The sequence below is a fragment of the Oryx dammah genome, unplaced genomic scaffold (genome assembly GCF_014754425.2).
Source record: "Oryx dammah isolate SB20612 unplaced genomic scaffold, SCBI_Odam_1.1 HiC_scaffold_15, whole genome shotgun sequence".
Taxonomy (NCBI): domain Eukaryota; kingdom Metazoa; phylum Chordata; class Mammalia; order Artiodactyla; family Bovidae; genus Oryx; species Oryx dammah.
In genome coordinates this window covers 46,417,906-46,432,639 of record NW_024070199.1, presented here as the reverse complement: position 1 = coordinate 46,432,639, position 14,734 = coordinate 46,417,906, and the positions used below count along the sequence as shown (strand labels likewise).

The 14,734-nt window shown below is 54.9% G+C and overlaps 1 protein-coding gene across 1 annotated transcript in view; it reads left to right on the top strand.

Annotated features, from left to right (window-relative positions):
• The window catches only part of SHANK2 (SH3 and multiple ankyrin repeat domains 2), a 527,407-nt gene that overhangs the window by 62,761 nt on the left and 449,912 nt on the right, over positions 1 to 14,734 (top strand). Inside the window, exon 3 of the mRNA XM_040255275.1 lies at positions 10,511 to 10,714. Coding sequence (XP_040111209.1) covers positions 10,511 to 10,714 — 204 coding nt within the window. The remainder of the gene's footprint in view (positions 1 to 10,510; positions 10,715 to 14,734) is intronic.

Genomic DNA, 14,734 nt, shown 5'->3' with positions numbered 1-14,734 from the left:
GGTGGGGTCTCTATCCGGGTGGGATTTCTACCCGGGTGGGTCTCTCCCCAGCTGGGGTCCCTCCCCAGGTGGGGTCTCTACCCAGGTGGGGTTTCTACCCTAGTGGCTGTCTCCCCAGCTGGGGTCCCTCCCCAGGTGGGGTCTCTACCCACGTGGGGGTTCCTCCCTGGGTGGGTGTCTCTACCCAGGTGGGGTTTCTACCTGGGTGGGTCTCTCCCCAGCTGGGGTCCTTCCCCAGGTGGGGTCTCTACCCAGGTGGGTGTCTCCCCAGCTGGGGTCCCTCCCCAGGTGGGGTCTGGACATGCTTCTTGGCCCGAGTGACCCTTCTTTCTGCATCTCAGTGGGACTGGAGTGTTGAGCTTAGGGTGGAGAGTGCTGGTCTTCCAGGAACACCCCCTCAGGTTGCTGCACACTCTGGTGATCAGAATCCTGGGTGTGGGGGGTGCTCAGGCCACTCAGGGTGCCGTCGAGTGGGCTCCCGGGGGGTGGCGGGCGGGCATTCCTGCTGTGTGCTGGAGCATCCCAGATGGACAGGGAGCTCACTGTGGGGTTGAGGGTTGGCACGCATCCATTAACCTGGCCTTTTAAGCAGGAGGCATGCGCCAACATCAAGAGAAACTATAGCTCTTGTGTTCTGTTTTGGGCACAGCAAACAGGCGTGGGACCAGTGCTGGCACCGGGGCCCTCACAGTCCTGTCCAGCCCCCCTGAGTGTCATGTCACGTGGACGGTGCAGAAGAATGCAGAGGGGACAGGGATGTGCTCTCTGGGCTCCCCTGGGTGTATGTGGCCTCAGCCCCCTCGCCCACCTCCACCCAAGAGTTGGCACCGAGTAGCTGCAGGGAGCTGCCAGCCAGCCTTTGTGTCGGTCCCCGCGACCCGCCTGGGCGAGTTAACAGGGGTCCCTGGGCCTGGTCTGCCTGGCAGAGGCTTTGGGAAAAGGCCTTTGTGCTTTAATCAGTGTTTCTGTCTGTTAGATAGCTACATCTTCAAGTTTATGTAATTTGGAAAACGCATCTCAGCTGCTCTCCTCACCCCTAGGCCACCATTCATCTCCTTTCACCCGTTTGTCTCGCACTCAGATTTCTCCCCAAGAGCAGTATCCCATAGCATCCGCATCCCCGCCCACCTGCTTCCACCACCCAGCCACGCCCATCAGCTGACAGCCGCACTTCCGGATCCATCACTCGCCTCCAGTCAGGCATCAAATGGGCTCAATCCAAGGACCTCAGCCCTCCTACTCACCACTGAGGCTCCAAACAGAACTCCAAGCCTGCAGAGGCTTCGCCTCCTCCTCCGTCGGGTCTTTAATCCCTCCTTTATCCTGTTGCTGCAGACAACCATCATGTTTGATTTTCACATCTGAGGCTTCCTGTGTTGTTTAGTAAGGGGAGGACTTTATCCTGTCCTGGCAGTTTTGAGTCCATCTCCTCCTGCGGTAGCTGAGAATCCAGCCCCTATGGCTGGCCTCTGGCTCTGCAAAGACCAGGAGGTGGGCATGCATCATGACAGAAGGTTCTGGAAGGGCCTGTGCAGGAGTGGCTGGTTGCCTTGAGATGCTCCATCAGAGCGCATGGCCAGGCAGCTGTCCCGTTCATCACTCTGGGCTCCCCGGGTGTTGGAGTCTCCTTCCAGACTTGGTTCCTCTCCCAGATGTGGCCTGGGTTCCCTAGGATGTATTTTTCCCAGTGTGGGAGGAGGTGGGTTGGATGGACCTTCTGCTGTATTCTCTGGACTTCCAGGCACTGGGTCAGTGGAGAGCGGGAGGCTCGGGCCAAGGGACTTGCTGGCCGAGCCTGGCCGCTGCAGCCCAGCCCTCGGGGCTCCCTGCTGCCCGGGCTTGTCTCGTTCAGACAGGATTCCTTCTCAGGGGAGTCTCATCTCTCATGACAGCTGGGCTCGGCGAGGCTCTCCCCGGCACCCCCCACCCCACAGGAGGCCCTGTTACCACCCACGTCTGTCCAGCACCCTCTGCCCATGGTCACGTCTCCGGCTGGACCTCCCGTCCGGGGCACAGACTTCACTTCTCCCTTGACATGTTCTCAGTCGGAAGCTTAGAGGCCCCTTGACTCAGATGGTCCAGGCCAGATGCCGCCATGCTGTCCCCTTCCGTCTGACCCTCCAAACCTGGCCCGCAGGGTCCCTCTCTCCCCAAGTGGTTACCATGGAAAGACCCAAGCTTATGGAGGTGTCATCACAGGCCACGAAGTTCAGCCGTTGAAGGGCACCGTCCAGCGGTTTTCAGTACGTCTGCTGAGCTGTGCAGCCACCATCCAGGTCTGGACTCTGCCCGTCCCCTGTGGTGTTTCTCTGCCGCTCGTCCTCAGTTCCCCTTCCAGCCCTGACTATCGCTGACCATGTTCTGTCTCCATACACCGAGTCCCCTCTTCTGGACGATCCATGTGAGCACGTCACGTGGTGTGTGGGCTTTCACGTCTGGCTGCTCTCACCCAGCAGCATGGCCGTGAGGCTCATCCACATGGTTGCATCTGTCTGTGTTTTCTTTCTTTTTATCGGCAAGTCGTAACTCACCGATCATGTGGCTCGTTCCATCCCCCTGGTGACGGTCAGTTGGGCTGTTCCCACTTTGGGCTGTGAACCTTCTCTGATTCTTGGTCTGAGCCAGAACCCAGGAGTTATCCAGGGCCTGCCATCGCCCCTCAGCCAGTGCACTGCCAGACCCTGCGCTTGACCTTCTGAATCCCTTTCAACCCGCATCACTGTCTCCGCACCGCAGCCCCGTCTCCCCACCGCAGCCCCGTCTCCCCCATCTTCCCTCTGGGGGGCTGCAGATGCCTCTTTCCTCAGAAGCGTTCTGCACCTGCCGAAAGTGATTTTTTAAATGTGAATCCAGTTGCCAGTTTGTTGTAGAACCCCCTTCCCTCTGTGAGGCTTTCTGTTTTTAGGGTCAGATCAAGGGTACACGGCGCCCCGTCCCCTGCAGACCCTCCAGCTCCACGTTTAGGACATCACGAATTCATCTCAGCCCTCGCCTGCACTGCACGAGGGGTGACATCTGAGTTGAGCCCCAGGTGATGAGAGATTAGCTTGTAAAGCTCTTTGGCTAGAACCTTCTGGGCAGAGGGTTGCAGCAGAGGCATGCCTGAGGTGGGAATGAACGGGCTTGGTGTGTCAGAGCAGCGGAGAAGGTCAAGGCTGCCAGGTGGGTGGGTGCTCGGGGCTGAGGTGGGGTGGAGGGTGTGCTTCCCCCTGAAGAACAGCGAGGGCTTTGGGAAGGTTTGGTGCAGAGCGTGTGACTTCTTCTCTCAGCTTCTCTCAGGGGAGGACGGAAGGAAGCAGAGGCAGGTAGGGGGTCCCTGCAAGAATCTGGGACCAGGGGCAGCAGGAGAAGGTGGAGACCGGGGTCGGGGGGTGGGGGAGGCAGGTTCCTGATGACAGAGTCGGGGTCATCACAGCAGATGTGACTCTTCAGGAGCGTGTGCTTGGCTGGGAGAGAAAGGGTCCTTGAGGGTGACTGGTGGCAACGTGGTTTTAAATGTGCTGCCTGCATCTTTGCACCTTCTCGGGAAAGGAACAAAAACAGACTCCTTTTCTTTTAAAAATAGAGATGTCATTCATATACCGTGCATGGACCATACTGTTTTCCCATTAAAAGTGTACAATTCAGTGAATTTTAGTTAATTTAGAGGTGAGGGTACCCACCACCACAGTCAATCTTATTTTTATCACCCCAAAAAGAAACCCCATACCCATTGGTGGGGATTCGCCACCCTCTGCCCCAGGGATCCCCCGTCCCCTCCCCCAGGGATCCTCAGCCCCCTCCCACAGGGGTCCCCTGCACCCTCCCCCGGGGATCCTCTGCCCCCTCCCCCAGGGATCCCTTCCCCCTCCCCCGGGGACCCCCACCCCCTCTCCCACCCCAGGGGTCTCCCGCCTCTTCCTCCAGGGGTCCCCCGCCCCTCCCCCAGTCCCTGGCAACCACTGGTCTGCCTTCTGTCTCGATGGCTTTGCCCGTCCTAGAGGTTCTGTATCAGTGGCATCGGGCGATGTGTGGCCTGGGAGGGAGGCTTCTATTTATTTGCTCCTGTTGTCTGCCTCTCCTGTTGGAGAGAAGCCCCTCCCCACAAGTCTTCCCCCCAGAACAACACTTATCCCACAGACGCCTTAAACGTCTCCATTCGCTGGCCTCACGGGTCGCTCACAGCCCGGGCCACACAGAGATGGAAACACTCTTGTCTCCGAAAGTGCTTTCGCCTGTCATGCTGCCATCTTATTTTCAGGTTTTCCTTACCTACCTGCGTGTTTGCTGACCACAAGGAAATCCGTTTGGGATTTTAGACTTAATTAGAAAGTTAGTTGTGTGTGACCCTGACTTGAGTACATGTTCCGCCCTAAAAAAAGTCCTCAAAGAGGACTCAGTGGGCAGAAGGAGACAACAGCGGTCACGTCCTTCATTCGAGAACGGTGTTTCCAGCCGTGGAGCGTGGTCCAAGGCCAACTCCTGTCCAGCCAGGGAAGCCCTCAAGAGACCGAGGAACGCCTCAGGTTCCAGATGGTTGTGTCTTTTTTTAATTTAGAGAAAACTGAAAATGTAGGAAAAGACAAAGAATAATACCATCTGTACCAGTTTTTATTATTTATTATGAAGGATTGACAGTGGTTAACATTTTGTCATTTTTTAGTGATAGGGTTAGAATGTTTCAGATAAAGCCAGTGTCTCTCTCACCCTCCTTGCCATTCTGCTGCTGCTGCTGCTGGGTCGCTTCAGTCGTGTCCGACTCTGTGCGACCCCACAGACGACAGCCTACTAGGCTCCCCTGTCCCTGGGATTCTCCAGGCAAGAACACTGGAGTGGGTTGCCATTCTGCTCGGGGACAAATATTGTGACAAACCCCACTTGTCCCTTGTTTTTCTGTGTGTCAGTGGTCACTATATGGTATTGTGTTTTTGAGTAAAAAAAAAGAAATTGTAGATAACCTGGTGCCATGCTGGGCATGTCATTTGTAACTGATGTTTTCCACTAGAAGTTCTGTTTTTAAGGTTTCTCTTTTTTGTTATTATCCATCCATTTATCCATCTCTCCATACACTCGTCCATCTATCCATCCATCTGTCCATTTGTCCATCCATGCATCCATTCATCCGTCCACCCATCCATCTCTCCATCCAGTTGTCCATCCATCTGTCCACCCATCCATCCATCCATCCACCCATCCATCTCTCCTTCCAGTTGTCCATCCATTCATCCATCCATCCATCCATCCATCCATCCATCCATCCATCCATCCGTCTGTCCCTCCACCCGCCGAGCCAGTCAGCCATCGATCCATCTGTCTGTCCATCCGTCCATCCATTTATTCTCTTTGCCCTGGAGAAATATGTGGTTTAGATGTTTATCTCTACTCTGAGCCACGCTGTTTCGTCCTTTGTAGTGTGCGTTTGGGTCACTTGGTGGGGACAGAAGCATGGAATCTGGTTTTCTTTGTGGTTTCCTTAATTGCTTGGGAAGGCCAAGGAGAGCCCCCTCCCCCTGGTCCCTGACTCCCCCCTGCCTCTAGTTTCTCTGTGAGGTGGTGATAATCAGCCTCACTGTCCATAAGTGCAGTGGTTTACACTTCACGGTTTTAATCAGGAGACTGAGACGTCATCGGTTGTTTAAACCAAAGGGGAAGGTTCAGGGGATCTCTGGTGAAAGCCTGTGAGAAAGTTGGGCTGTGACTGAGCTGGTTGTCATTCACGTCCTGGGGCAGCTTGCTAAAGGCCAGGAGGACCTTTATTTTCATATGTATCATTAAAAAAATCAAACGCCTATTTAACCAGCCCCAGCTTTGTCTGTTGTAAGGATTCTGCACTGCGTCTTCCTGTTAGATGTGAGGCTGCTGCTTGTCTATGAGCGCGATCGGTCCAGCTCTCAGGAGCTCTGCAGCCTGGATGGCAGACGCCTGGCTTGGTGTGCTCATCTTTTTAAGCTGTGTGTTAATACCCACTTAAATCCCTTCTAGAAAATAATGCCTGGCTCTTGAATTATTGCACGTCCTGTCAGAAGCTTCGTAAATCCCACATCCTGGTGGGAATACTGTGGTTCAGAGGCCACCCTGGGGAAGAGCAGAGTCCTCCTCCTCCCCCGCGTCGTGTCCCGGGCTGATGAGAATGGTCCAGAACGGGCAGAAAGAGGGCGTGAAGCATCAGTATTTAATTTTCGGTGTCAAAGCCGAGGGGGAGGCCCTAGGATCTGTGGTTGGAGTTCTGTGGCGCCCAGTTCTGATGCTCCGCTCACACCCTCCCTTCTAGGTGGACGGACCAGAGCTCTCACTCCGCTTGGTGGGCGCAGCGTCTGGCCCCGGGCGCTGGGCCACGCCTCCCCCGTCTCCCTCTCTCCCTTGGAATCCACTTCATGGCCGGGATGAACCCTGACAATTCGCAGCTACATCCGGTGCTGTGGGGCCAAGTTGAAACACCTCAGCCCTCAGGTCCGTGCATTCCAGCCCTGCCTCTGGCAGCTGTGTGATGCTGGGGGCGGACCTGCGTGAGGGTCCAGGGTGTTCCCTTCTGGGCTTGGGGCTGCTGCTACCTCCTCCGCCAGGAGAACACGGGGAGAAGATGGTGCATTTGACGCATTCTTTGCTGCGCTGGTGGGCACACGGTGAGCACGTGTGTCTGCGGTCAGCACGGCTTAACCCTCCTTCAGCTCTTCCCGCTTCTAGGAGGACCTCTTAGCCGGCGTCAGATCCTCCACTTTGCTCTGGGCTTGCCGGAAATCATGGGGACCAACAAGGAAAATGAACTCACCTCCAGGGAGGGCGGGAATCTCTGGCAGAGCCCAAGCCAGTGCCTCTCGGGTGCCAGGACCTTGATGGTGCAGAGGACCGCTAGCTGGCCCCTCAAAGGTCACCAGGTCTGCCCACCGCCTCATCACAGCGTCAGGGGCTGCTCTCAAATCCTTATTCTTTGAAAAATGTTACTCTGATTGCAAAAACCCTAACCTGTGGCTACTTTGGCCTTTCTTAGTGTTTAAGCATTCAGAAGCACCCCAGTGTGGCTCCTGGCCGTCACCTTCCTCAGACCAGGCTGTCCTTCTCGGTCAAGGTCACCCACGGTTTTCCCCCTTCTGTATACATCCCTCCCTGTGTGGCCTGTGACAGCATTTGGCTATTCTCCACCACGAGTCCAGCCTGATGGATCTTTGTCCAGAGCAGAAAGCATCATTTCACTTGGGCAAATTCATTTGGAAACCATCCCAGTCACGGTTTGAGGGGACAGAGGTTTGCAAGTGGCAGGCAAGCGGCTCTTAGAGGCCAGACACCCCTCAACGTACCTTTAAATGACTCCTGGCAGGTTCTGTTTATTCAGAGTCTTTGAAATGCATCATGAAAACACTGAGAATGGCATGAAGCCTGATTCTTCTGCAATGAAAGACGTGCTCAGAAGCAGGGATTTCTTTCAGAATATCCTGCTTTCTTGCTGAAAGCACTGGGCTCTGTGTTTCCAGCTCCGTATCTGGAATGGGGTGATGCGGGCCCCCCCACAGCACAGTGACCCCCGAAGGCTTTGTCAGGTCCCCTCCCCCTCCTCCTCCTGGCTTTTTCCTGGAGAAAGTCAAGAATGAGCTGAATTTAAGTCTCACCTGAGGACTGTGAGCGCGCCGAGGAGGTGATCTGAACAGATACATAACTCAGCCTGTGTTGTTGGTTCTTCCATTGGCCCGCCGACAGCTCACTCTAACCATGCAGTGTGATATTTACCGTTCTTTCAAGCTTTGTGTGTTTCAAGCTTCTTACTCCTATGACATCTTAGAAAACAACCATTGCCGTCATCTCTGCTTCTCAGGGCCCAGGACAGGTTTGGAGAGCAGTTTACTCTCTTACATAGAATTCTCTTGCCATGATTTTTCTTTTTTTTTTTCAGTTTTGTCTGTGTACTTGATATTTATTTCTAAAAGAATTTTAAATTTTTATTGGGGTGTAGTTGCTTTACAATGTTGTGTTAGTTTCTGCTGTACGGCAGAGTGGATCAACTATATTAAGCATATATATATTATATATATATCTCCTTTTTGAATCTCCTTCCCGTTTCCGTCATCACAGAGCACTGAGCAGAGCTTCCTGGGCCGTACGGTGGGTTCTCATTACTTACTGGTTTTATGCACCGTTGTGAATCGTACGTACGTGTCAGTCCCAATGTCCTGATTCCTTCCATCCCCTTCCCCTGCCTTGGTGTCCGCACTTTTGTTCTCTGCGTCTGTGTCTGCACGTCTGCTTTGTGAATAAGATCATCTATGCCGTTTTTCAATGGGCTTCCCTGGTGGCTCAGTGGCAGAGGATCCGCCTGCCAGTGCAGGAGATGCCAGTTTGATCCCTGGGTTGGGAAAATTCCCTGGAGAAGGAAATGGCGACCCACACCAGTATTCTTGCCTGGAGAATCCCATGGACAAAGGAGCCTGGCGGGCTACAGTCCATAGCGTCTCAAAAGGGTCCGACATGACTTGGTGACTGAACAACAACATACCGCTTTTCTAGATTCCACATCTATGCGTTAATATGCAGTATTATGCAGTATTCATTATCACCCCCATCAGCAGCAGCATTACATCACCACCACCACCACCACCAGTATCGTCATGGTCATTACCCGCTACTAGAGAGACTCGGAGATCCTTAAGGAGTAGGAACCCTTATCTTTTGGGGGAGGGACACAGTTTAGCCCATAACAGCACATATTATCTACATTCTGTATGATCCTTACAACAGACCTCCAAGTTATATAGTTGGAATGGTTTTCATCACAGAATCAGGGCAACTGCTGAGTGGGTGAGTTTGCCCAGGATCACGAGGTTAGCGTGTGCAGCTGGGTTGTAAACCCAAGCCTTTCTGACCTCTGAGCTCCTGTTCCTTCTAGCAGTTTCTCAGTGGGGCCCTCCTGGCATTTTTGGAGCAGGACATCCTTTCGTTGTGCAGGGCCCGCCCACACAGTGCACAGAGGCAGCCTCCCCAGCTCTGCCCACTGAGTGGCAGTGGGCACCAGTAATCTCTGGGACCACCTACAAACGCCACACAGACCCCCCCGGGGCCTGACTCCCAGCCTGTGCTCCGCTCTGCACCCACCTGCTGGCAGGTTCCTTTCTGCCGGCCACAGTGGGGGACCCTCAGACCCTCTGGACGCTATTGTCTAAGGGAACTGGAATTGTCCGTGCAGTTGGAACTGGAGGCCAGCAAGGATTCTCCAAGCAGGAATAGTGAGGGGATGTGCGGCCCCACTTGGTCACAGCTGGGAGAGCTCAGACACTCTTCTTCCTCAGCCCGAGGTGGCAGGGGGTGGCTGGCAGTTCCCGAAGTGAGCAACCGGCCCCCCACCCGCCTCGCGACCCCGAGACGAACTCTGAGCCTTACTCTCCAGCGTTTGCCATTGGAGAGGGACAGATGGCATGCTCATGCCCACGGGGTCAGGTTTCCTGGCAGTGGGATTCTGGGCTGCCTGCTCCACCAACCTCATTGTTGAGAAGCTGGATCCTCTTACTCTCCCTGGAGGCGCGGCCCAGGCTGACGGTCAGGGAGAGAGAAGGGCCTCGGGGCCTCCTCAGGCGTGCGGGCGCCCCTGCGGAGACCTGGTTCCAGGCTCATGCGCTCATCCTGTCCGAATGCTTTTACAGCGACTAAGCAAAGTTTTGAGCCCCTGCTGATGGCGGTGCAGTAGAACACAGCTTTAATTCAGTGAAAACTAGAAGTTGCAGTCAGAAGTGGATTCGGCCTAGCGCTCGTTTTCCTGGCTCGTGGGCGGGTCTCACGGTTGGGACCTGGGAGTTGGGACCAAGTCACGTGTTCAGGTTCCTAGCGGCGCTGTTCTCTTCTTGACGAGTGTCCACGGTTGGTCTGCGGGAACCATTAACATTAAATGGTCTGTACCATTTAACCTTTTCAAAAATTAACTTTCATGGCACCGGATATGATTTCTAAGTGGAACCAATTTTCACAATCGCTTTACTTTATGGTTTGGGAGGGGCGCTGTCAGGGTTTTTACAGCCCTGGCGTTCAGAGTCAGTGGGTGGGGCTGGTGCCCTGGGCTCGCCCATCAGTGAGATGAGGAAAGGCGGCCCCCACCTGTGCGCGAGGTGTCCGTGAGAGCTGTCGGTGTAGAAAGGCACCCTGAAACTTGTGAGAAACGCAGCTTTGTGGTTGGACCCAGACCCGCTGCATCGGACTCTCTTCCGGGAGGGGCGGGGTCATTGTGTGCTTCACCAAGCAGGCAAGTTTGAGAAGTTCTGTACAGGTGGAGAACTGCCCAAGGCAGTCTGTGATGGTGAGCGATGGCCATAAATGCGGCTGGTCCCAGAGATTGGAGCCAACAGTGAGAGCCGGGGCCCCGGAATCAGTGATCCCATCCGAGCTTTTCCCGTTATATTTGCCAAGGAGACCAGAAGGTCATAGTTTTCACCGTAAAGCCAGAGAGTCCAGAGCTCAGAGGAGGCCTCGGGGTGGAATGGGGGCCCCTTGGGCATCTCTGGCCACCTGCCCCGGGGGGCTTCCTGCTAACCAGGGATCTTGTCCTCCCCTGCAGAAGTGCCTTCGATTCAACCCGGATGCCACAGTGTGGGTTGCAAAGCAGCGGATTCTGTGCTCACTGAACCAGAGCCTGAAGGACGTCCTGAACTACGGGCTGTTCCAGCCGGCCAGCAACGGGCGCGACGGCAAGTTCCTGGATGAGGAGCGGCTGCTGCGCGAGTACCCGCAGCCCGCGGGCAAGGGCATCCCGTCCCTGGAGGTACTGCTTACTTGCCCACAGCTGGTGCAGTGGGGAGCAGGGCGGGGCCGGGGGACGCCCTCCCAGACTCCGGGTTTAACTCCTATGCGGAAATCACTCTTAAATCAATAGTCTGTATTCGTGAGCTCGCAGGTGATTCTGTCCTGGTCTGCGGACCAGGTGGCGTCCGTGGTAAAGAACCTGCTTGCCAGTGCAGGAGACGTAAGAGATGCTGGTTCGATCCCTGGGTGGGGAAGATCCCCTGGACGAGGGCATGGCGACCCACGCCAGTATCCTTGCCTGGAGAATCCGACGGACAAAGAAGCCTGGCGGGCTACAGTCCATACGGTTGCAAAGAGTCGGACATGACTGAGCGACTTAGCAGGCACACGTGCAGCGCGTAGCCATTTGTTTTCTCACTGTGGGTCGGACGAACCTGTTGGAGGCACGTCCTGCTGCAGGGATGTCTTGCTGTGAGCGAACCCTGGGTCTGACTCAAGCTCATGTCCCCGGGACCTTTGAGTCTGGGGGTGCAGAGTGGGGTTTGCCTCTGCCCCACTGAGTCTCTCCCTGGCACGGGGTGGCCGGCGGCCATCCAGCTGTTGTCAGAATCATGAGTCTCGGGAATGACCAGTGGGCTGTTTGAGCCACTGTGGCCAGTCAGGTGCTCCTGGGTGGGTGGGCTGCCTCGTGACGTTCGGTGGGTATCCACTGGCAGCCTCACATCCACAGATGACGTGGCCTCAGACCCTGCCCCTGGGGAGCCCAGGTTTACATACGGAATTCCCACATTGTGTAGTTTTGTAAATTATTTAATTTGAAACATTTTTAAAAATTATTTAATTAAAAAATTTTTTAATTATGAAAGTATGGTAACACACAGGAGACTTGGAAAGTACAGAACAAAGTTACATACAGTTCCACAATGTATTACAATTATTTTTTAAGTAGATAAATTAAGATTTTTTAGTTGGAGTTTTACTATCAAGCTCTCAAAAATTTTCAGAATGAATAGACAGAAAAGTAGGAGGATGCAGTAAACGTGAAAAGCACCGCAACCAATTCAGCATAATTAAGATTTGTCCAATTTTCACACACCAGCGGGACACAGATGCTATTCGAGTTTTTTTTAGTTGAGTTTTATTGAAGTATTGTTGATTTACGGTGCTGTGTGATCTCAGGTGTACAGCAGAGAGAATCGGTTATCCGTTTACATATGCCCACTCTTACAGAGAGTCTTTTCCCATCGAGCTCGTTGCAGAGGCCGAGTAGCATTGCCCCCACTGCGCAGGAGGTCCCTGCCAGGCATCTGCTCTCTGTATAGAGGAGTCTACACGTCAGTCTCCAGTGGACCCCCCTCCCCACGCGACACATTAACACAGAGACGAAGTGGGAGGAAGCGTGGACGTTTCTACAGGTGCTAACACGTCACCTCATTATCAAGCGATGGTGTTTGTTTCAGCCTGGTCGGCCGTGGCATCGTGGTGGCATCTGGACCACCACAGGGGGTTACCCTGAAGTCAGAGATGCCATGGACCGAGGCTGCACCCCACCTGCACGTTCCCAGGAGGGTGACCAGGACAGGGACTTCAAAGCTGAGGTTCTGCGATCCCCAATGTGCCCTGGGCCAGGGAGGAGGTTTCCCGTGGAGGAAAAGCTCCTCTCAGGAGTCACGTGGGCCCCTGTCCCGGCCTCGGTTTGCTCATCTGTGAAGTGGGACTCCATTGACCAACCCCTTGCTCAGTCCCAGCCCTTTCTCGACACAGGACAGTCAGGGTTCTGCTCTGCCGGAGCTTACACTCTGTGGGAGGGGACAGGCCAGAAACAGCAAACACACAGGTCCTCTAGGGGCTGACAGTCCATAAAGACAGTAAAACAGGTGGGAACAGGAAGTCCAGAGCCTGCTCTTGATCAGAAAGCATCTTGGAGAAGGCTGGCCCATCCCACCACACCCCCCCACACCCTCCCCTGGACAAGAGGAGGTCTGGGAGAGCCTGGTGGAACCGGGCAGGGCTGTGTTCTGGCTTTCAGAACAGCTGGCACACGTGTCCTTCTAACGTTCTGCCCGGGACCATGGGAGCCGGGGCTGTGACCTCAGATAGCCTGGGTCCCGTCCTGGCTGCCGAGGGACACTCTCTGAGCTGCAGGTTCCCAGCTGTGAAGGCAGGGGAACGTTCGTGCCGTCTTCTCCGCGGCTGTGAGGCTCGAGTGGGCCGTTCCACAGGGCAGTGCTCTGAGCACACGGCCCGGTGACTGGTGAGCCCGAGCGGCGGTGCTGCAGCTGCCCCTGCCATCCACTCCCGTTGCCATGCAAGCATCACACACGTGCCTTCACTCATCTCCTTGGACCACCAACCTGCTGGGCGATCCGCTGTGCGGGGCTGAGCCCGGCCTGGCGGCGGACACGCCAGGGGCAGCGTGGGTCTGAGCCTTGGATCATTGCAGTAAGGCACGGTTGGCTACCTATGACTCATGGAGAGAAGGCGAGTAAAGGACTTGTGTTTCTGAGCCTGGGTCCCTCTGTAGCCACACGTTGCAAACGATTATGACTCTGGAAACGGACATTCTCCTGTCAGTGCTCACCCTCCTGCCGAGAGGTGTTATAGACCCGAGCGTGTTTTTTTAAAAACTGGAAGAAGCACCCACTGACTTGAAGTCCCATAGATCCATCAAATTAGCCAACTGTTACACTCATGTCGCTCCCAGGGCCTTCCCAGGTGGCCCAGTGGTAAAGAATCTGCCTCCCAATGCAGGAGACATGAGTTCAATCCCTGGGTCGGGAAGATTGTCTGGAGGAAGAAATGGCCACCCACTCCAGTATTCTTCCCAGGGAAAATCCCATGGACAGAGGATCCTGGCGGGCTATAGTCCGTGGGGTCTCGAAGAGTCAGACACGGCTCAGTGACTGAGCAGAGGTTCTCGCCTGCAGCCGCGTCCCCAGGGCCATGGATGAAGGTGGGTGGAGAAGACAGGCCATCTCATCTTGGATGAGGATAAGCAATAGGGAGGTTTCACGGCCATCCCCAGAGTGTGGTGTCCCAGTTGATTCTAGAACCAGAGGGGCAGAATCCTAAAACAGCCTGTGTCTCCTTCCATGAGGTCAGCTCAAGAGGATGGACGCTGACTGTTCTCCACAGCACACTGATCCAGGAACTGGGTGCTGCCTGCGTTTTACAGGATTTTCTGATTGCACTGGTTTATTTTGGCATCTAAAAAAAAAAGAAAAAGAACAGGGTTCAGTCTGTGGCACCGAGGAATGCGGTTTCTTACGGGGTTGCTCTTCTGTTTTGAGTCGGGGGGAGGCCATCGGGGGTCGCTCTGGAAACATGAATGGAATCAGACCTTCAGAGTTAGCTCACCCCCCACTCTGAGCCTTCATGGCACGTCCGTGGTTATTTAAACTCCTCTGAGTGGGGGGAGGAATCAAAGAAAGTGGGGGCGGGAAGGGTAAGACCGCGTTTGCCCAGCGCTGGTTCTGGGCCAGGAAGCTCACATTCCTTCCCCGGCCGCCCTGGGAGCTTTGTGTGTGAGCCCCGTGTGACTGACAAGGAAGCAGAGCCTCGGGTGAGGAAGGTGCTCAGCCCCCGTGACTCAGCTGCTGGTGCAACGGGGCAGGACCGTGTGGCCCAGGCCCCTCATCTTCTGCCCGCCTTTTGTCTGTGGAAAAACTTTACCCAAAGAATAAGTTTAATCAGAGAAGTGAGAACATGCAGAGACAAAGGGAAACACTCAAAGCAGACCAGATAAGAAAGGTTAGTCTCTAAGTGAAGTCAAGGACTTTTAGTTCTTCCTCAAGGACCATAGCGGAGAGGGCGATGGCACCCCACTCCAGTACTCTTGCCTGGAAAATCCCATGGGTGGAGAAGCCTGGTGGGCTGCGGTCCGTGGGGTTGCTAAGAGTCAGACACGACTGAGCAACTTCACTTTCACTTTCATGCACTGGAGAAGGAAATGGCAACCTGCTCCAGTGTTCTTACCTGGAGAATCCCATGGACAGGGGAGCCTTGGGGGCTGCCGTCTATGGGGTCGCACAGAGTTGGA